This window comes from Oncorhynchus gorbuscha, linkage group LG11 (genome assembly GCF_021184085.1).
Source record: "Oncorhynchus gorbuscha isolate QuinsamMale2020 ecotype Even-year linkage group LG11, OgorEven_v1.0, whole genome shotgun sequence".
In the NCBI taxonomy this organism is placed as follows: domain Eukaryota; kingdom Metazoa; phylum Chordata; class Actinopteri; order Salmoniformes; family Salmonidae; genus Oncorhynchus; species Oncorhynchus gorbuscha.
Genome location: NC_060183.1, coordinates 48104896 through 48128177, shown reverse-complemented (window position 1 = coordinate 48128177; position 23282 = coordinate 48104896). Strand labels below are relative to the sequence as shown.

Here is a 23282-nt window from a genome sequence, read left to right as displayed (position 1 = left end):
ATGTCATTTACAAATGCTATCATACATGGCCATTTACAGTGCAAAATGCCATTACAATGTCATTATACTTTTTCTCTTCATAGCAATTACAAGCTGTTTATTCACTATTTTTTACTTTAGAATCACAAATACTTTTATGGGTGTGCCATGACCTAGTTAGGACAAAGATGGATTCCAAGCAGAGGAGAAAAAAAGGTTAAAAATGTCAAAGGGATAACATCCAGTATTTTATCTTCCTTCTTCTCAATCCTGTCAATGAGGAATCATTGTAATTTATCATAGTCCATAAAGAGATGAGGAAATCAAGTATAAGATCCCTTTTGGAACAAAGGAAACCCATATTGGCCATTGAGTCCCATTTCAGGAAAATGGCTGCTGAGCGCGCGCTCAGCCCCCTCTCTGCTCACTGCTAAAGGATTCCTCAGCCGTGCCTCTAATAGCAGAAGCTAAAATGGAGCTTCGCTCTGATTGGCCAGTGGAACTGCTACTGTTAACCAGCCAATTGCCCAAGCACTGCAAAATATCATGCAATGGATGGTACATCTCCTTAGCATACTTAACACAAAAGCTCAAAAGGACAATTGAACAGATTAATAATGCAAAACGTGTCGGCTAAGATAAATTGTTACTTTAAAATCTCCCCATATTTGGCTTTTGGATATTATAAGGGTATTACAGACTAAGTGCATAGGTTATAATGTAGTCCTAGTCTGCAGTCGCAAACTGTTTTTGAGTATTGTTTTATTTACGTAATATATTGTAAACAGACCCAACAGTTTTCATGAGAAGCACCATTAACACAGCTCTAGGGTCAGGTTTTAAAATTCATTTGTCTAACCTTTTCAAGCAGGAATAAAACGTAATACTGACCCTAGATCTGTGCTTAGACAGAATTTGCGTCTGCCTTCTATGTCCATCTTGTTTCCCGTATGAGTAAATGTAGGCGGTAGATTCAACACTTATTACATGCCCAATGTGCGAGCTATAGTTACTATATAATTACTTTTAATATTTGCATTAAAATGAATACATATCTTGATTTATTAGTGTGATTTTGTGTTTAAAATTGTCCCATAATATTCCAAAATATACGCATACGTAAAGAACCTCGAATCGAAAGTGCGAATGGTATGAGGGAAGGGAAGCTCAATAGTGGTGTATTGTGGGAGAGACCGAAACCCCAGACTGGAGGCACAATATGTGTTGGCTCGCAAAAAGGAGGCAGTATCCTTTAAATCATGTAGTGTAATCAGTGGGAGGTAAACGATCTCGCCGTTTGATTATTAAAATATCGTTCGATCGGATAAATCATGTCCAAGCCAGGGGAAAGAAACAGGCTAAACGAAGACCATGGCAGAAAGCAGAGTTCAAGTAAGCCTGCTCTTTTTTTTTCTTCTTTCCTCTGTAATGTCTGTTTCGGTTACTGGGATACTCTTATGACCCCCATTTTCTTCCTCAGTATTTGCAAATTCAAGCATCTACTACTGTAGGCTAATCGCTACAATGTAACGAGTGTTAGTGCGTGAGTCTGTTGCTCTCATCTTCTTGAAATTTCTACACAGGTTTGGCGAACGGCATGGACAACCACCATCCCGTTTGCAGTTCGGGAGAGAAACGAAGTCACCATTGGAGAAGTTTCAAGTTGATTATTGACCCAGCGTTGAAAAAGGGATCGCACAAACTGTATCGTTACGATGGAACTTCATTTAACATGCCCGTAAGTGTTACATCCGTATTAGAAAAGAGAACCCCCTTCACTACATTGTTGCATAGTGTTCGCCTCAATGATTGACACAATGTACATTGTTAGTGGGCAGGACACGTTACTTTCTGCACCTGACACAGTGCATCAAAAGTGTCACTATCCCGGCGCTACAAACGCAGTCAAGGGTTTATGTAAAAAAAAAAAAAAAAAAAAAAAATCCAATCAACTTGATTGATCGGAAATCGGCCTGTTATATATAACACTCCTGCTTGTCAGAACTTTGAATGGTTAGGCTACATTTTATCATTCATTCTACAGAACCCTGGGATGCCGCCCATCGATATCGTCCGAGACCCAAGAATCGGTCGTCTCTGGACAAAGTACAAGGAGACCGATCTGCCGGTTCCAAAGTTTAAGGTAGGCTAATGAGTTAAACACTAAGATCTTAAACGAATGTGCAATGATTTAGACATTTTCGGTCTGTTACAGCCTTCTAATGTTCCGAAGTTTTAGGTATGCAGACACACCCCCTCGCTGATGTTGATTGTGTCATGTTTTTTTTATTTAGGATGTAGTGCGCCAGGCAGGCAACACATGCTACTGTCCCTTTATAGAATACACATTTTGCACGTTGTAGCCTATGTCAACACCATTCTATAGTGGTTATCTGGTTTTTAAAAATGTGAACAGCAGCTGTCCTAAAAGGATGATATTTAATCAGATATACATGCATTTTATTTTTGTTTGTAACATTGAAGCCAGTAACTCAGGTTTCAATGGCTAATGGATACATATGCTGTAGCCTAAATAAATGTAACATTCATAATGTAATGCAACTATTTTATTTCTCCAGATTGATGAATGTTACATCGGCCGTGTTCCACCCAAGGAGGTGACATTTGCCAGGCTGAATGATAACATCAGAGAAGGTTTTTTGACTGACATGTGCAAGAAATTTGGAGACATAGAAGAGGTGGAAATTCTCTACAATCCGAAGAACAAAAAGCATTTAGGAATAGCTAAAGTTATTTTTGGAACTGTAAAAGCAGCCAAGGATGCTGTCCAGACTCTACACAACACGTCTGTCATGGGCAACATCATCCACGTGGAGCTGGATCCCAAAGGTAAGCAATCTTTGCATGGGCTAAATATATGAGAGTATTTATAAATAATGTGCAATTAATTCTGTTGTAGGAATTACATTTACACATATGTGATAACATGATCCTTTATTTATAAGGTGTCACTAATGAAACTTTTGGAGGAGAACATTTAGTCACGTGTATACATTTACTCTGGTTGCTTGGTTACCAGAGTAATTACATCTCAATGTCAGTACGATTTACATGGGATTCAGCCCACGAGCATCAAAACGGTGTACAAACTGCAGAACAGTCTTTTTTAGACTAGAATACAAATACAAATGAAACACTGTTAGGCCTATATCGGTTTGGACTTGTTTATTTGATTTATATCTGATTATTGCAGTAATCATTGAATTAGTTATACTTGTAGTTTGTTTCCTTCTGTGCACAGGGATGGCCTATAATCAAACAATTAGGCTTGAAATATGTTAAGCTATAGCCAAAATATAGTTGCTTAATTTCAGCCTATAATTAAACAATATTTTACCGGTTCATGCCAGCTGCATTTTACAATCTTAATATCTTTGGCTGTAGCCATTAATATTGGTAATGTATCTTTATTTACAGTTGACACATCAAGAATCTGCAATAGTTTCATTCTCTTAAAGAGACAGTGGTTCCTCATGTCAGCAGAAGGTGCTCAGTGATGCATTTGGTTTATAGGCCTACTGGTAGCCTATATAGAAAGGCTGGAGTTCATGCATGAAATCTTAGGCCTACTGAGTACTGTCAATTTGTTATTATATTTTCACCTGCCAGCAGTAGTAGGCATATATCCCTGAAATTGATTTTTCAACTAGGCTAATGATCTCCATGTGTAGCTGCTGATTTTAAAACGTCCATGAAATGTTACGAGAAAATGTCTTGTTATAAATCATGCAGAAACTCCTCCAAACCACAATTTTCTGTTTTATAAAATAAATGGAAAAATAATGCCTTCAGAAAGTATTCATACCCCTTGATTTATTCCACATTTGGTTGTGTTTCAGCCTGAATTCATGTTGGATGAAAAAATGTATAATTCTCATCTACACACAATACCACATAATGACAAAGTGAAAACATGTTTTTTTAAATGTTTGCAAATCTATCTCATTTACATAAACATTCATACACCTGAGTCAGTAGAAGCACCTTTGGTGCTCTAAGAGCTTTCTAAGAGCTTTCCACACCTGGATTGTGCAACAATTGTCCATTTATTCTTTTCAAAACTCTTCAAGCTCTCTCAAATTGGTTGTTGATCATTGCCAGACAACCATTTTCAGGCCCTGCCATGTATTTTTTTGTTTGTTTTTTGTTTGAATTTTACCCCTTTTTCTCCCCAATTTCATGGTATCCAATTGTTGTAGTAGCTACTATCTTGTCTCATCACTACAACTCCCGTATTGGCTCGGGAGAGACGAAGGTTGAAAGTCATGCGTCCTCCGATACACAACCCAACCAGCCGTACTGCTTCTTAACACAGCACGCATCCAACCCGGAAGCCAGCCGCACCAATGTGTCGGAGGGTATACCGTGCACCTGGCAACCTTGGTTAGCGCGCACTGCACCCGGCCAACCACAGGAGTTGCTGGTGCGCGATGAGACAAGGACATCCCTACCGACCAAGTCCTCCCTAACCCGGACAACGCTAGGCCAATTGTGCGTCGCCCCACGGACCTCCCGGTCGCGGCCAGTTACGACAGAGCCTGGGCACGAACCCAGGGACTCTGATGGCACAGCTGGCGCTGCAATACAGCGCCCTTAACCACTGCGCCACCCGGGAGGCCTCTGCCATGTATTTTCAAGTAGATTTAAGTCAAATGTTATTTGGACACTCATGAACATTCACTGTGTTCTTGGTAAGCAACTCCAGTACAGATTTTGCCTTGTGTTTTAGGTTATTGTCCTGCTGAACGGTGAATTCTTCTTCCAGTGTGTGGTGGAAAGCAGACTGAACCAGGTTTTCCCACTAGGATTTTGCCTGTGCTTAGCGGCATTTGGTTTATTTATTTTTATGCTGAAAAACTCCCCCTTCATTAAAGATTACAAGCATACCTATAACATGATGCAGCCACCACTATGCTTGAACATATGGAGAATGGTACACAGTAATGTGTTGTATTGGATTTGCCCCAACATAATTTTGTACTCAGGACAAAAAGTGTATTGCTTTGCCACATTTGTTGCAGTATTTCTTTAGTGCTGAAGCAAACATGATGCATGTTTTGGAATATTTGTATTCTGTAGAGGCTTCCTTCTTTTCACTCTGTCAATTAGGTTAGTATTGTGGAGTAACTAAAATGTTGTTGATCCATCTTCAGTTTTCTCCTATCACAACCATTAAACAATGTTTTAAAGTCACTATTGGCCTCATTGTGAAATCCCTGAAAGGTTTCCTTCCACTCTGGCAACTGAGTTAAGAAGGGCACTTGTTTTCTTGTTGTGACTGGGTGTATTGATAAACCATCCAAAGTGTAATAATTCAATTCACCATGCTCAAAGGGATATTCAATGTCTATTTTTTTTTATTTGTACCCATCTACCAATAGGTGCCATTCTTTGAGAGGCATTGGAAAACCTCCCTGGTCTTTGTGGTTGAATCTGTGTTTGAAATTCACTGCAGGACTGTGGGACCTTACAATTATCTGTATGTGTGGAGTACAGAGCTTGAAGTAGACATTCAAAACTCATGTTAAACACTGTTATTGCACATAGAATCCATGCAACATGTTATTTTAATTGTTAGGCATATTTTTACTCCTGAATTGTATGCTTTCCATAACAAAGGGGTTGAATACTTATTGACTCAAGACATTTCAGCTTTTCATATTTTATTTTTTTGAAAAATTTCAAACATAATTCCACTATAACATTATGGGGATTTTGGGTAGGCCAGTGACAACTCAATTGAATCCATTTTAAATTCAAAATGTGGAAAAGGTCAAGGGGTGTAAAAGGCACTATATATCACATATTATTGCATATAAATTATTTTGTATTTATTGCTGTGCATGATGTTATTTTTACTCATCTCCTAAGGTGTCAACTAAAGGGTAACTGAGAAATATCATTTTATATTTCAGTAAGGTGCCACCAAACCTTTATTGTACTATATTTTAACCTTATCCATTCAGGAGAGAATCGCCTTCGATACTTCCAGCTACTTCTGAATGGCACCTTCACCCCTCGGACACTTCCGGTGGGAGGAGAAGTGTCCCCTCGTAGCCTGGCAGAGGCTCTTCTGGTAAGACCACCCTTTTTGTGTTGATGTTTAGCAGAACTTATGTTGTATTTGAGAAAATGTGCACGTGTTCCATAACAGGCTCACAGGAAAGGTCAGCATGTTTAATTTGTCTGAACATTCTATTTGATGTACCTTTTTGTAGCAGTGCCCACTGATAGACAAGGCCCTAGTGCCTTGAATTGATTGTAAAGTTCTGAGCATAATCCTGAGTCTCCCAACTTTCAAGGAAACTCCAACCAAAAATGATCTTTTGGTGTTTGTCAATTGTTGACTTAGTTTTAAAGATGCATCATTTTCAAAATGCAGAAATCCTCCCTGTATGTTCCATTGTCAATATATACTGCAGAATAGCCAGTGTATCTCACCTGAAATGTATTTAAGTTGAAGGTCTAGTAATTACTGTCAGTAGTTTTTCCAGCTTCAAAGGTTTGTTTGGTGGATCATTTTGCTCTATGCCTGACTCGTTCTTGCAAATTGTAACTTGCAAATTGTGATGGGTGGGGTGTGTTGTAAAACTATGGGGGCTGTTGGCATTTCAAATTAGGGAGGTGTTACATTTTTATTTGACCTTTATTTAACTAAGCAAGTCGGTTAAGAACAAATTCTTATTTTCAATGACGGCATAGGAAGAGTGGGTTAACTGCCTTGTTCAGGGGCAGAACAGACAGATTTTTACCTTGTCAGGTCGGGGATTCGATCTTGCAACGTTTCGGTTTCTAGTCCAACGCTCTAACCACTAGGCTACCTTGCGACATGTTAATGAATTTACCTACAAAAAAAGCACAGAACCATTTACACAGACACAATACCTGTATTTTGGTTACATGGTCTGTGAAAATGCAGGGATCATGTCTAGGTCTTTAGGTGGCTTTTAATTTGCTATGTTGTTGTTTTTACCCCCTACCCCTTTCAGATCTAACATAAAGCATGTAAAAAGAAGTAGGCATGGTAAATTAGTGGGATTTTGGTCTGTGTATGAAAGGGATAATTGTTACTGCCCTGTACTCAAGTGAGTCCCAGTGAACCCCTAGCCAATCTAAGCTGACACCCTTATCTCTAATCTCTATCAGTGCAGCAGGTGGTAAAATGGGGCCCAGGAAGGAATGTTGTCAAGAACGTCTGCCTGCCTGCAGAGAAAAGGGGCTGCCTGTACTTTGAACCGTAGCCCTACTGCCCAGCTGCTCCTGCAAGCACTGCTAGGCTGTTTTTAGCTGTTTTAATTCATACATATTGGGAAGTGTTGAAAAAACTCAAATTTGACCATACATCTTTAGATATAACTGTTGGCCTGTTAAGTGAAATCATAACTCTGGTGCTGATAATCTGATGTTCTATACAGTCAGGCCCAAAGTTATTGGCACCCTTGATTAGCAATTATAAATAATACAAATACTGAGCTGTATTGCATGCAATTTTTTTAACAAATATTTTATTTTAATGGGAGTCAAAATCAATGGCACCTCTGTTTTTCAAGACCTCACCATGTGCGGATAATGACACTGAGCCTTTAAAATATATATATATAGATATTATTCTTTTTTTGTTTGGAGAACACACTGGGTGGGATCTTGGACCATTCCTCTGTACAGAATCTTTCCAGATCCTTGATATCCTTTGTCTGCGCTTATGGCAGGGACGTCATTTCAGCTAAACCTAGGGTATGACGAGTGCCATAACCAATTTACGCCCCTGGCTTATGGACTGTCCTCTTCCATTCAAACCACAGGTTTTCAATGGGGTTCAAGCCGAAGACTGAGATAGCTATTGCAAAATGTTGGTTTTTGTGGATTTTAATGTGTGCTTGGTTATTGTCTTGCTGGAAGATCCACTTGTGGCCAAGTTTCAGCCTCATGGTAGAGGAAACTGGGTAAAGTTCATGATGCTGTTGACCTTACCAAGGGCCCCAGGACCAGTGGAAGCAAAATGTCTCCATAAGATAAAATATCCACCACCATATTTTACAGTAGGTATGGGGTTCTTTTCTTCATATGCATTTTTCTTGTGACGCCAAACCTACCACTGGTGTGCGTGGCCAAATAGCTCTATTTTCATGTCATCCAATAAATGTAAAAGCCTGGAGATTGCTAAACGGGATAGACACTTGGATTTGAACCTGTGCAATGTTCAGATTACATGAATGTGGATCTCTATGGCCACACAAACCATGTTTCCATCCACAGTTTTATGCAAATAACTCGTATCGTATTAAAAATAATAATAATCTGTGATGGAAACGGGTGATTTCGGTACAATTTTCTAAATGCCGACCGATTAATTGTTTGTTCGACATGGGATCCCTTTGTGTCTGTAAAATGAGTTACGCGAGAAATGGCAGTGGAAATGCCTTTATGTGCAAATATTTCAATAATAACCATCATATCGAGGTAAACTTGGAGTCACGCGATGATATGGTGTGTGTGGTCTTCCCACTACGACTCGAGAAACCAAGCAGGTTAATAGACTACAGATCAAATTTAAGTTATGATGAACTTCACAGGGTGGTGAAAGTGCATGTTGATGAGCTTGATGCTCCTTTCTAATAAATATCTAGGGTCATATTCTAATGACATGATGCTTCACTGCCATTTGATAAATACAAATATTCTTGCTCTTATCCATAATAATCTCATGCAGACAAGCTTACCCTCACCGTGTCTGCTAGTTCTTGGCTAGAGCACCCTTGCCAAGACCAGACATTAGTTATTTAATGCAACAGTTTTTGTTAAACTAGTTTAAATTTGTTGACATGCAATGGAAACACATTGACCTTTGATATTTTTATTCAGTACATGAAAATGTAAGCGACAAAATGACATTTTCTGTGCACTACATCTTCATCACTTTAAAAAAAAAAAAAAAAAAAATTATCCACAAGTCAGTTGTGTGGAAACACACCACTGGTGGGTAAATGCATACATTTTCTTTATGCAGATTTGAGAATATTTGCATGCAAATATGTCACCCATTGGATGGAAACCTAGCTACAGAGGGCAGTCCATATGCGCAGACTTAAGGATATCAAGGCTCGAGAATGGATTATGTATGGAGGAATGGTATAAGATCCCTGTGTTCTCCAATCTCATTGAACCTTTTTATAAAAAGTCTGTGGCATTATCCTTGCGAGGTGAGATATTCAAAACAGGGGTGCCAATACTTTTGACCTATCTTTTTGAGAAAAATATGTATTGCTTGTTAAAATATATTTCTCTGAGCAATTGTATTAGTATAAAATAATATGTTTAGCCAATCTTCTTTTTAGCATACGGCACAATAAAGCTCAGTATTTGTATTTATACGGTTCTTTTTTTGCTCCTCTTTATCAAGGGTGGTAATAATTTAACTAATTTGACCCGACTGTGTTTCATCACTGCCTTCTGTGAGTGGATTTCCTAAGCAGGTTTTGGTGTGTCCCTCCCCAGGCCTGTGAACCCTTGCGCCGGCTCTCTGAGAGCAGCTCATCTGCTGCAGTGGGAGGCACAGTGACCCCCAGCGGCACCGGCACCAACACCACCCCACTGTCCCAGGACACGGCTTACTCTAGCCTAAGGCAAGACACGCCGCAGTCCCAGGGTACCCCTCATACCCCTCGCCAGACCAGCACCCCCTTCTCTCAGGACTCCAGCTATTCCAGCAGACAGGGCACCCCAGCCTACCAGTCTAGCCGGGCCGAAGGCTCCGGAAGCTACAAGTCTCGCAGACACGAGAGCAAGTTCCAGGATGCCTACAACCGGAGACCGGAGAGGCGCTACGTCCATGGCGCTGGGGGATCGGGATCCTCCTCATCCTCCTCCTCTTACCGAGGAAATTTTGAACAGTCTGCCTTTAAGCAGCACCAACCTGCCCCACCTGAACCCCCTCCCTCTGCCTCATCCTTTGCCCACACACCACCTCCCCCCTACCAGTGGCAGCTTTAAGTCAGCCTTCTCCCCCTACCAGCAGGCCCCCATGCCCCCGGCGTTCCCCCCATCAGAACCTCCGATCCACCAGCCCGTCCAGCGGGAAGCGGAGTACCGGAGACCACCCCAGCCCCCCATGGCCCCTGCCACTGACTTCATGCCAGTCAAGGATAAGCCAGGTACTCCACCCATTCCAGAACCCCCACCTGAACCCAAGGCCCACCCCAGCACCCCCATTGCCCGGAAACCAGAGCCCTGCCCACCTTCTCCCGGCACCCCGACGCTGGAGTCCGAGCGAAATAGCCTGGACTCCCCGTATCGAGATGCTGCTCAAGGAGAAAAGGACAAAGCTTCCCTTCCTTCCTGGAGGCGACTCATCAGACACTGAGGTGCGTATGGAGGGGAGCCCCATCTCCTCCTCTTCCTCTCAGCTGTCACCCATCCCTCCTTATGGGGGCACCCACACCTCTCGGCCCTCTAGCACAGGCCTGGAGGATGTCAGCCCTACGCCCCTGCCAGACTCTGATGATGAGGAGCCCATCCCTGGAACAGGCTTGCTCCTCGAGAGGGTCATCTCCCCAGACCATCTCCATGGGATGAACACCAGTGACCCGAAGGATGGTCGCCTCGGAAACCACACACCCACAGACAAATTGGAGGTAAGAACGAACAGTATCATCCTAACTTTGGATAGATGCACTGTTTTTAGAAAGTTAGGGATGAGAAGGGGGAATAGAGGGTCCATTCCATACATGACATGTTATTTGCCAGAGTAGTAGTTTTGCTATGGAGATGTCTGCTTGCAGCCTGATCTATTTGGCAGTTATAGGGGAGGGGGCACAGGAAGTAAACATAGGCCTGCACTTTGTCTTGTTTGATTCTTATGCTACCAGAGGAAATGGTTTATACTGGTTTCACAGCAAACAGTGACTGTTATTATATGGGTTTCTTCCAAACTTGGTATGCTGTGAAGTTATCAACAACATACTGTGATACAGAACGTTTGAGTAGTGTGTTTTCCTCCTGCCGTCAGAACTCTCAAAGAAATACACTTCACACACTCCATGTACTCTGACAATCTGTTTCCATGGTCTTTCTGTTTGTTTGGCTGTGTGTTTTTAAAAAGCATGTATTAATCATTTTGCAAAAAAATGCAAAGCTCCTACAGTTGCTAGTTAATTCTCTACATAGCACAATTGAACATTGCAGCCAGCCCTCCAAAGTGTGGACATGTATCAGGGAAACATCGAACAAAGGCTTTAAAACCTGGTCCCAGAGCAATTTGACAGGAAACGTAAGTGGCAGTACAGTAGCATTACAATGTTATGGCCTAACAGGGTACCTCTATCGGTTCAACTAGTCTTTGGTGGTTAAAGAAAAACACTTTAGGAAGTAATTATTCTCTTGATGAGTACACAGTTATTTTCCTCATGTTTGATACTCACTGTTTGTAACTAGCTTGTGCCCTGGTAGTAGTAGACCCACACCAAGTGATGTGACCGGGAAAGAGAAACCAGACTCCTGCTGTTGGGGAATAGAAAACACTTTCACTTCCTCTTTTTAAAGCTCATGGGACACATCGTCAGGGGAGAGGAGTAGCCTACAGGGCCCGCTGGCCGTTAGCCCCATTCAACACTCATCACTTACTGGTTCTGTTGAGCCTGACATTCAGGATTGGCCACATAGCCCTGTATGTTTCATGTTATCACAAAGAAAACATTTCAATAATATGACTAGTTTGGCACACACACACCGCTCCCCAGGCTTTTTAAGTCTTTGAGTTTGTTTGTTTCATGAATCATGATTTCATTGCCACCCAGATATGGTTTGTTTAACAATGATGGCTATTATTAATGGTTTGGGGGAAACATTTTGTCATTTTATTCATGCTTGTGTACAGAATCCATTTAAGTTACTAGGGTGATTTCGGTGTTTTTGTGCATTGCATTTGTCACACAAAATCACTACTTTAATGTCTCACAGAATGGACAAGCAAAATGTAAATGAAACTTTTGATTTGTGCGTCAGTAGTCGCCCTTGGGGGAGTGTATACCCCAAAAAGTGGCCTTGTAAATATTGACATGTTGGCGAAATAAGGCAATTAAGAAGTGCGTTATGGATGTTACGTGAAATGGACAAGCGTTTTGGGGAGACTGAACATATTAGCAAAGGTCGGAGTTGATAAGTCTTAGGTCAAACAGAACAGATGGCAATAAAAACACTACCATAGAGGCTCAGAATAAGTTAGAGGAAAAACAAAAAGAAATTGAGGAACTTATTCGACAAAGATCAAGTGTAATATATTATAATAATAAAGCATACTGGATGGGAAATGGGGAAAAATTCAATAAAAAAATATATATATATATTACATTTTCATCGTAAAAATGCTAGCAAAAATAATTGACTAAAACTACTTACAAATGACGGCGTCACCTATGATTCACCAAATTATATTTTGAAAGAGGAAGCAAAGTACTTAAAGCATATGTTTTTGTTTGATGCCTCCATCTATTAATAATGTAATATTAACAGCCATACAGAAATACTCATGTGAACGTGAAATTACAGAGGAGGAACTTCTTGATGCAATTTAAAGCCTTTAAGTCCAGTAAAACTCCAGGGCTGGATGGCCTACCAGTTGAGGTATACCAAACCTCTTTTGATATACTCAGAGGACCGTTATTAGCATGTTTTAACCACTCCTATAAAAATGGTAGATTATCAGACACTCAAGGTCTGATTTCATTATTACTGAAACAGGATACAATTGGAAATGGAAAGATCCAGTCCATTAAAAAAAATGGGAGGCCTTCAGTGTTGTGCTGCAAAATGTATAGCGCATAGGTATTGTCAGACATTATTCATTCTAATCAGACAGGTTTTTTACATGGACGATACATTGGAAAAAATATAAGGCAAGTACTGTAAACAATAGAACACTATGAAAAATCTGGGAAACCAGGCCTGCTATTCATAGCAGACCTTGAAAAGGCTTTTGATAAAGTACAACTGGTGTTTCTATATAAATGTCTGGAACATTTTGATTTTGGAGAATCTCTTGTAAAATGGGTTGAAGTTATGTATAGTAACCCTAGGTGTAAAATAGTAAATAATGGCTACTTCTCAGAAAACGTTAAACTGTCAAGAGGAGTAAACCAAGGTTGTCCACTATCAGCATATCTATTTATTATAGCCATCAAAATGTTAGCTATTAAAATCAGATCCAACCATAATATCAAGGAATGAGAAATACAGGGCTGTCATTGTACGCTGATGATTCATGTCCTTTTCAATCCACAATTTGGATCCCTCCACCGCCTCATAGAGGATATAGATACTTTTTCCAACCTCTCTGGATTTCAACCAAATTATGATGTGTGTTACGTATTGAATCACAAAAAAATGATACTTTTACTTTACCGTGTAGTTTACCAATAAAAAGGTATGATTGTGATGTGGATGAACTCTGTATACATATTGCAAAATAAATACATCTCACTCCAGTAATTTCTAATTCTTTTCAATAGAAAGTTAGAAAAGGTAGATCTTGCTACCATGGAAAGGTAAATACCTTTTTATATTTGTGGGGAAATCACCCTGATTAACCCTTTAGTCATATCCCAGTTTATCTACTTGCTTATGTACTTGCCTACACCTAGTGAACATTTGTTTAAATTATATGCGAAAAAAAGATTCCATTTGATTTGGAACGGCAAGCTAGACAAAATTAAACGGGCCTATTTATATAATGAATATGAATTCGGAGGGCAGAAATGATTAAATATTAAAGCATTAGACCTCTCACTAAAGGCTTCAGTCATGCAAAAGCTATGCTTAAATCCAAACGGGTTCTCTAGCAAATTAGTAAAAATGTCTCCCCCTATGTTCACGAAAGGCCTTTTTCCCTTGATTCAGATTACAACCTCTCACTTTCAGTTATTTTAAAAGTAAATCATCTCTCAAATATCATTATTTTTAAAACAAGCCATAGAAAGTTGGTTGCAATATTGTGGTCAAACTCAAATATACTAATTGATTTTTTTAAAATGGCAAACATTTCTAAAAACCTGTTTTTGCTTTGTCGTTCTGGGGTATTGTGTGTAGAATGGGGGTGGGGGGGGCACTATTTAATCAATTTTAGAATAAGGCTGTAACGTAACAAAATACTTTCTGAATGCACTGTAATAATGGGTGGCCACCTGATGAATGACATAGGCCTAATTGGGCCTCAACCCCATTGAACACCTTTGGGATGAATTGGAATGCTGACTGCGAGCCAGGCCTAATCGCCCAATTTCAGTGCACGACCTCACTAATGCTCTTGTGGCTGAATGGAAGCAAGTCCCCGCAGCAATGTTCCAACATCTAGTGGAAAGTCTTCCCAGAAGAGTGGAGGCTGATGTGACAGCAAAGGGGGGGGTCAACTCCATATTAATGCAGATGATTTTTTGGAATGAGATGTTCGACTAGCAGGTGTCCATATACTTTTGGTAATGTGGTGTATCTGCAATGTTGTAGACGATTACCATCTGATAAAGTGTTTGTTAAGCTGCATTTGAAGTGGCATGTGATTTGCATCCACTGCTTGGTAAACAAAGATATTTCTGATGTCAAACTGCACATGCAACGTTTCATGACACGGCTCGGGTAACGGGTCTGTAGGGATGAGTAGAGAAGCCATGTGGAGGTCATTGTGCTCATTGTGTGGAGGCTTCCTATTTGACTCTATCAGGTCATGTACTGTATAGAGATGTCCTGACACCTTGTCCTTTCCCTCTCCCACAGAGCCATCAGTCTTCTGGGGAAGACATGGAGATCTCGGATGAGGACGACATGCCAGGCACGCCCACGCACAGTGGCGACTGTGCCAAAGGCATCGTGGTCCACTCTGCTGTGTCCCCCATGCAGTCTATGCCCCTCCCACCTCCCGGCTTCCATCCTCTACCCCCTCAAGCGGGCTTCGGTCTTCCACACCACCTCTCTGCCGTCCCGGGCCCACACCTGGCACCTGGAGTGCCCCACCCCATGCTGCCTCACCTCTACCCCCATGGCATGGTGCCCATGATGCAGATGGAGCTTATGAGCTGCCTGCCTCAATGGGGCAGTGTTCACATGTCCTTCCAGATGCAGACCCAAATGCTGAGTCGCATGGCCCAGACCCGGGGGCCCTACCCCTACCCACACTTCATGAACACAGGAGGGACGGCTTCAGCTGGGTCAGCAGCCATGCAGTTTGGGGGTCCCTACCTACCCTTGTCCATGAGTAGCACCCCAGCTGCCAGTGCAGGGGGCCACGGGCAGCAACCTTGGCCCCATCCTAGCATTCCCAAGTTCAACCCTGCTGTTCCTCCGCCGGGCTACGAGGCTAAGAAGGAGGATCCTCACAAGGCCACTGTGGAAGGGGTGCTGCTGGTCATCGTCAAGGAGCTGAAGGCCATCATGAAGAGGGACCTCAACCGTAAGATGGTGGAGGTGGTGGCCTTTAGGGCCTTTGACGAGTGGTGGGATAAGAAAGAACACTCAGCCAAGGTGAGTGATACTTCAAATCCAGCTCCTGTCTAGTCTCACTTCAGTCTCGTGTGAACAGTCAATTCTGAGATTATGTGGAATTTTGTATTTTTTATTATTATATATTTGATTTAACTACGCCCTGGCCTGTCACTGTTGGTTTAGCTCAAATATATATCCCTCAGTCTTTTTGTGGCCTTTTTGTTGCTTGGATACAAAATTAATGTTTTTAGGAAAACCTCATTTAGAACTCCTGGAATGTTTTGTATCAGAAAAGCTCAACTAACCTCATATTTTTGCGAAGTCGAGGTTATGAGTGAGAATTTATTTGAATGCGTTGAAATGATGGACTTTGCTATTTCACAAACTCTAGCTACCATTGAATTGTAATGACATGACTATTCAAGCCAGGTATTCTCCTGCGTTAACGAGCCAGATAGCGAACAGGCTTTCATGTCAGTACCATGTTGTTGTTCGTCCCCCAGGCGTCCCTGACCCCGGTGAAGGCTGGCGAGGAGGAGAAGGAGAAGCCCAAGCCCAAAGAGACCATGGGCTCCAGTCTACTGGAGAACTGGAACAAGGGAGAAGGCCTAGGCTATGAGGGTATGGGCCTGGGCATCGGCCTCCGGGGAGCCATCCGCCTGCCCTCCTTCAAGGTACCACCAGCCACTTTTAGGATTGATTAAGAATATGTCTAAAGGGCTCTGGTGCTTTGTAAAATCGTTCAACAATTGTATTTGTCAGAGATGATTAATGTGTGTGTCTTCAGGTGAAGAGGAAGGACCCTCCTGATGCCACCTCCACCGGGGACACTAAGCGAGCGCGACCCTCCACGCCTGTGGACGATGAGCTGGAGGACATAGCGGAACTTCCAGAAGACGGGTCCAGGATGGACGAGGACAGTGCGGCATTACGGAGGCGACATGCGCGGCCGCTGGAGCTGGACAGTGAGGGCGAGGAGGAAGAAGAGACTTCTGGGAAAGAGGAGTCTCTGTCCGATAGGGAGGAGGAGCCTGATGAGACAGATGCTTCTGAGAGGTTGTCATCGGGCAAGGTGAGCTGTCAATCAAATGACCACATGTCCTAGAATGGTAGATGAACTGTTGACCATCACAACCTTCAACATGTGCTTCAGCTCATTGGGAGAAGGCAACCTGAGGCATCATACTGTAGACCAATGTTTTTAATAAAAGCTTTTAACCTCTGTGATTGGTCCTTTCAGGAGAGTGGAGAGGAAGAGGATGAGGAAGAAGATGAGGCGGCCTCAACCAGTGATGGTGAATCATCGGAGTCGTCGGATGAGGGTAAATCCACGCTTATGTCAATGACCATAGTTATTTGGTACTGTGTGTAAACTCTGCCTCTGTAACTTGTCCTATTCTCTGTCCTCCTCGCTCCCACAGACGTTGCCAGTTCAGCATCCTCGAAAGTTGTCTCTGACTCCTCTGCGAGTGGGGACTCCTCTGACTATGATTCCAGTTCAGAGGAGGAGGCAGAAGAAGAGGAGGAGGAAGAGGAGGAGGAGGAGGCGGCGGTAGATGTGGAGAGTCTACTGGATAAAGACGAGGACCGGGTTCGGACATCTTCGTCCTCATCATCCTCTTCGTCTTCCTCATCTGAGGAGGAGGTGGAGCCCAAGGCGCCCAGCACGCCCTTAGGTCCTCCCCCAGAGGATGAGCCCTCCGAGCTGGCTGGTTTAGAGGAAGACCAGAGGCCTAGGGAGGGGCTGAAGCTCAAGCCCAACCACAGATCCCTCAGCGATGTCACAGGAGCAGCGGAGCCTGGCCAGACCAGCCTGGAAGACCTCAGGCCCCCTTCACCCAAAGGAGTCCCAGGTCTTAACCCTCTCCTGTTACCTAACCACACAAGCTTTGTGTTTCAGATGTCATTTCAGATGTTACACTCTGCATATTGCTTTTAACTGATAGATTGTCATGACATGTTGGTTGTCTTTCAGCTGAGGAGTCAGACCTTGACCTGGAAGTCGCCATCCCTGTATTGAAGACAGAGACCCAGGATGATCTTACTAACCTGCGGCCGCCCACCCCGACGGGCTCCCTGGCTGACAGCGACCAGGACTCTCGACCCAAGGCCCACACAGAGGACAAGGATCTGCCCTGTACGCCAGGTAGAGGGGCTTCCACATCCCTGGACCCCGACGCAGTCCTCCTTAGATCCCTAGTAGTCCCACCTATGCACCTCCCCCTCCCCCCTTCCCCAGCTATGGGAGGCCACTCCCTCCTGCTACCGCCTCCCGGCCCCATGCCGGACCTCCCCCTCCCCTTTAGGGCCAGGCTGTCCACAGACGAGGATGTGCCCCGCACCCCTGGCAGGGACCTGATGGACCGGGCAAGGGGCCTGGGCAAGTCCCAGAACAGCACCGAGAACGTGCCCGTCACACCTGGCAGCGATGCCCCTCTGACTGGCAGCAGCCTGATCAGCCTCAGCTCCCCCCACATATCCGGCAGCCCCTTCTCCTACCCTGCACAGTCCCCCGTCCTGAGTGCAGGTATCCCCCGAACCCCCGGCAGAGATTTGACCTTTACCCCTGTCTTCCCAGACCCCACAGCCCTGGCTGCTGGCCTTCCCATCCACCGGAAAGCCTCTTCAGAAAGTCCGCTGTTCAAGGAGCCTCCACTCAGCACATTGGCCAGCCAGACCTTGCCCCTTGTCTCCCTCCAGGGACAGGCCTTAACCAGCGTGCCAAAAGACCTGCCTGCTGTCCCGGCCTTAGACCTCCCAGTGCCCCCGGACATAACCCCGCCTAAGAGGAAGCCTGGGCGACCCAAGAGTAAAAAGGCTGCAGCTCTGGCAGCTCTGGCAGCACTGACTTCTCCTAAGACTGAGCCTATGGAGCTCTCGGCGACTCCCACCTCCATGCCCCCCTCTTTGCCTCACGATGCCCAGCTCCGAGAACTCTCTGCAGACACGGCTGCTGCAGCCACTCTTCCTGGAATCCCCACCTACGTTGGGCTAGACTCCTCCACAGTGGGCCTGGACTTCCGGGAAGGGGAGCCAGAGCCGCATACGGTTCTGCCCCTTGACGACCGGTTCCTCCCCTATGAAGAAGAGGAGCGCGTGCAGAAGCCTGCCCGTAAGGTGCGGCGAGGGTGGGAAGAGCTGCTGCTGGCTAGCCACTCCCCCGCGTTCACGCCGCCGCGGCCCCACCTCGCTCCACGCTCTGAGTTTGAGGAGATGACCATCCTGTACGACATCTGGAACGACGGCATCGATGAGGAGGACATCCGGCACCTGCAGGTCACCTACGACAAGATGCTGCAGCAGGACAATGGCAACGACTGGCTCAACGACACACTGTGGGTCCAGCACCCTCATATCCTTTACTACTCTCCGTTGATAATATTACTGCCCATTTATTGCTAGTACATTTATATTTGCCTTTAACTGTATTGATAGGGCCCTCTGCAGCCTCTCTACTCGAATACAAACAAGTTGGTCTGTTTTTGTCCGAAAGTGTTGTTTCTTTTTTTCCCTGTTCTTTTTTTGCTTAGTCATCAAGCAATTTATATAGGTGTACATTTATAAATGCTTGGTCATGGTTCGACCAACCCAAGGTTTAGCCTTCTCCAAAAGCCTTTTAGAATGATTTCCCTTGACTCCCCTGTACCTACCAACATCCCAGCGGTGAAGAGGAAGAGGAGGGACGATGGCATGAGGGATCACATGACTGGCTGTGCCCGTAGCGAGGGCTACTACAAGATCGACAAGAAGGACAAGATCAAATACCTCAACAGCAACAAGCACCTGCTGGAGGAGGGGCCTATAGACATGCAGGTGGGTTTCAGCAGAGAGTGGGCTGATGGGCTTGAGTTCACAACAGCAAGGGTGTCTGTTCATCTGTGCGTTTGTGCGTCCGTTTGCCGTGAGTATGAGCTCATTGTGTTTTCCTTCTTAATTTCCCCTCTGTCACTCACTCTCCTTCTCTCCCTTCCTCCGTCTCTCTCTGCAGGGCAAGAGCATTCCCGCGCAGCCCCTCGTTTCCACCAGAGCTGGCTCTGAGCGTCGGTCTGAACAGCGCCGCCTGCTGTCCTCTTTCAGCTGTGACAGCGACCTGCTCAAGTTCAACCAGCTGAAGGTACCAAAGGCCAAACACAACCCACACACAACCACTGTTATTTTACTCTGTTAATGTGTCAATGCAATACTGTCACTTCAATTTGTCTTGTTTTGTTTTTTTACTCTTTCCCCAGTTCCGTAAGAAGAAGATTCGGTTCTGTAAGTCGCATATCCACGACTGGGGTTTGTTTGCTATGGAGCCAATTGCTGCTGACGAGATGGTGATTGAGTACGTGGGTCAGAACATCAGGCAGGTGAGTAGAACACAACTGTCTTCTCAGTCTGAGGGAGGTGATGCGCAGACGGGAAGCATTCCAGAGATTATCCGACAACACAAACGTCTACTTTGTGCCGGCTGCAAATCGTCATGTCCTACAGGTGAGTGTTAAGCAGGCTAAGGGTAAAACCATCCAATCCTGTGACCAGGTGATTGCTGACATGAGGGAGAAGCGCTACGAGGACGAGGGCATCGGGAGCAGCTACATGTTCCGTGTGGACCACGACACCATCATAGACGCCACCAAGTGTGGCAACTTCGCCCGCTTCATCAACCACAGCTGCAATGTAAGTGTCTCCTCTCAATCAAAACTGAACCTCGTCAATTCGTTGACCCAATTTCACATTGCTACGCTAGCAAACACGCTGACGCTAACACCTCTGTTTTGTTTGTCTTCTCAGCCCAACTGCTACGCCAAGGTGATCACAGTGGAGTCCCAAAAGAAGATCGTCATCTACTCCCGACAACCCATCAACGTCAACGAGGAGATCACCTACGACTACAAGTTCCCCATTGAGGACGAGAAGATCCCCTGCTTGTGTGGGGCAGAGAACTGTAGGGGAACGTTGAACTAACGTTAGTCTCTGGCCAAGGGGAAACTCCCGGAAAACAACAAGCACTGTTACCAACTAACGTTGTCCCCCAGTCCCTGGACACGCACACAGAGACATCATGCTAAAAACACAAGGACAAAAGAGGAGGGGTGGAAGAACCAGGAGATGGGTAAACAGCCCATCATCTGGATACAGTGCAGCTACCTGTCTGGGACTCTTTTTATACATGCAGATATTTACTCAAGATTGTTTACGATTCCAGGTGCTCTTTAAAATGGACATAAACACGAGTTTTCTACTACTCTGCCAGTGACCTTTTTGAATTTCCACAATGCTGTACACCATCTGGCTTCCTGGTGCAGCACCCTTAATTGTTTTGTGTTCTATTCAGCATGGTTCCCCCCCAGGTCTGGTCTTGGCTTGTACAGTTTTACCTACTCCAGCTTTTCTCATAAGCTTTACAGAGACCACGTGAAACGGAGCACTCCATTTTCTATGTACACATACACACACACACACACACTTCTAGCTCTAGCTGCTCATTAATACTGTTGACACGCACAATGAAAACACTTGGCCGTGAGAGGGACACCGCTTCCCCCGCGGGAGATGACACTATTCTCACCATTTTGGTGCCATAGTGGCACATACAGGAAGTAGGTTTGGGGTCTTGAGAACTGCCTCCATTTGCTTAACCACCCCCCCCCCCCCCCCCCTTTTTTGTTTTCCATAGTAAATGTAGAAAACTGATGTAATTGAAGCTACAGAATGAGTCATTGTGTCATCAAGTCACAAACATGTGATCACTGGAGTGCAGATGAATCCACACCTGCTCATTCCAGCAAAGAATATAGAGTATGCTGCTGTCTGTTACTTTATTTAAACATGAAGGAATACGTTTTCAGAGATTTATAAAATGTTATTCCAATGGTTTTGCCATCCTTTGTTGTCGTTCAGAAATGACCCTTCGTACCGTTTTGTCTTCCCCCAAAAACACTATTGTATTTTGCGTGCAATGAGTGAAAGTACTGCCCTCTGTAGGCCATACGAATGGGGAAATAATGCAAGATGGGTTCCTTAAAAAGTGAACACAATCGAACCTCGACACCATAGTGTTGTGTTTCCAAAAGCAACCATAGGCGCATCATTCCTTCCATAGCAAACTTTGTTATCCCTGCACAGTGAGACTGCTGATGCAGATTGTATTGAAATGTTTTGACTTCATGATGCCTGCTCACCTCCAACATGACATCCATCCATGTCAATCTGGTTGCTGAGGTTACCATGTTTATAGAGGTGATTGACCATTTAAAAGATTGTTCTAAGGAAGGGTTCCGATCCGTACAGCTGATGAGTGAATAGCAATTTGAACTAGTATTATTAGGTTTAGGCTTTTCGTCATGCTTAGATTTCTTCCTAAAGCTTGTCCAATGCTGTCTGGAAGTCATACAGATGTCCATTACATTTCCAGTGTTAAATCTTGAGAGAAGCATTTATTCAATGCTCTATAAAGTTGACAACAGGAAAATGATAGTAAAAATAGGTGAAACCTACGTAAATGTAATTCCAATGTTCTCACGTGACTGCAGTTATGAGGAACTTTTTACATTATAATTACATTGGGGGGGGGGGCTAGAAAAGAAGGCAGTTTATAAACGTAAGTTAAATCACAAGTGTCATATACATGTCTACACTTCTGGGGTTTCCATGACTACAGGGCAAAAAGTGTTTCTGAAATCTGCCGCTTGCAACTGTGTTAATGCGCATGCACTATTATGAAATGCTGTCGACATTGTCTTTATTTTACTGTCTGGTGGTGTGTTGGTGATGACTGGTTTAGGTGTTCTCACCCCATGGTGCTTCTTTGTAACATGTCTGGTCCCTCACGGTACAAATTAGTTCAGTGTTCTACTCGGTATACACAAGTGTTTCTAATCTCAAACAACCCAAATAGACGTTGCACTATCACCGCCACACTAAGAACCCCAAGCTTCAGTCTTCTGTTTGTGTGTGTTTGTCGCGTGGGTATCGTCTCTTGTCATTCAGTTTCGTGAATCGTTGCCGTTTTTGAATGCACTGGAGGCTTGCACTTCTGCTTACGCCCTCCTAGCCAATCAGAAGTCTGACGACCAAGTCATTCATTACTTCTCATTCAGTTGGATAGCTCAGTGTTTTTGCTTTTTTTTAAACTGTGATGTTTATATTGTACAGGATCACTTGTATAGAAAAATACCTGAAGCTTTTTTTTTATCTATCGTCATGGGGAATACATAAAATGATGCATCTTTTTTTTAAACAAAAAGGTGAGTATTTGAAGTGGTCTTTTCAGGGATCAGTAAAAAAATATCTTTAAAAAAACATGGGTTTAATTGTTTATCTAAAGGAAAGGTGCATCTTGTACAGAAAAAAAATCTCCACTTCCCTTTGAAAGATTGTTTCTTGTAGAAACGTCTTCATTTTTTTCTGCCCATTTCCTTTGTAATCTTAAAATGAATAAATACTTTAACTGTGAATATATATATATTTTTGTTCCGGGGGGATTTGCTACAGCAATACAGCTGAGAGATCTGTGTCAGACAGAGCTGGTGAAGCTGGTGGCAGTATTTTCAGCTTGTGTCAAGCTTTATTTAGTAGTTTTTGTTGTAAATTCTATGAAAACCTGTTTGCAGTGTGGAGAAAGGAAAAAAACATGGTGCAGAAATGACATGGGAATGGGGTGGAATCATCAGCCTGTTTCTCATGTCTATTTATTACACAAATGTATGAAAAATAAAATCATAGAAAATAAAGGCATTTTTTTTTCAAATGATTGAGTTAATTGAATGAATACATTACATTTCAGTGTTCAGACAGCAATTACTGGATTGTTTATGTACAGTAAACCATTAGTA

The 23282-nt window shown here is 43.6% G+C and overlaps 1 protein-coding gene across 1 annotated transcript; it reads left to right on the top strand.

The window, feature by feature from the left end:
* The first annotated feature begins 398 nt into the window (after positions 1–398).
* On the top strand, positions 399–23202 carry setd1ba (SET domain containing 1B, histone lysine methyltransferase a). The gene is given in 19 exon segments (XM_046369910.1): positions 399–1371; positions 1563–1717; positions 2024–2122; positions 2559–2829; positions 5967–6076; positions 9496–9966; positions 9968–10285; positions 10287–10631; positions 14761–15504; positions 15969–16139; positions 16253–16537; positions 16706–16787; positions 16887–17318; positions 17441–18817; positions 19112–19278; positions 19454–19579; positions 19695–19814; positions 19987–20124; positions 20239–23202. Coding segments are annotated over 19 exon segments (5646 nt in total). The 5' UTR covers positions 399–1310; the 3' UTR covers positions 20413–23202.
* Positions 23203–23282: the final 80 nt, after the last annotated feature.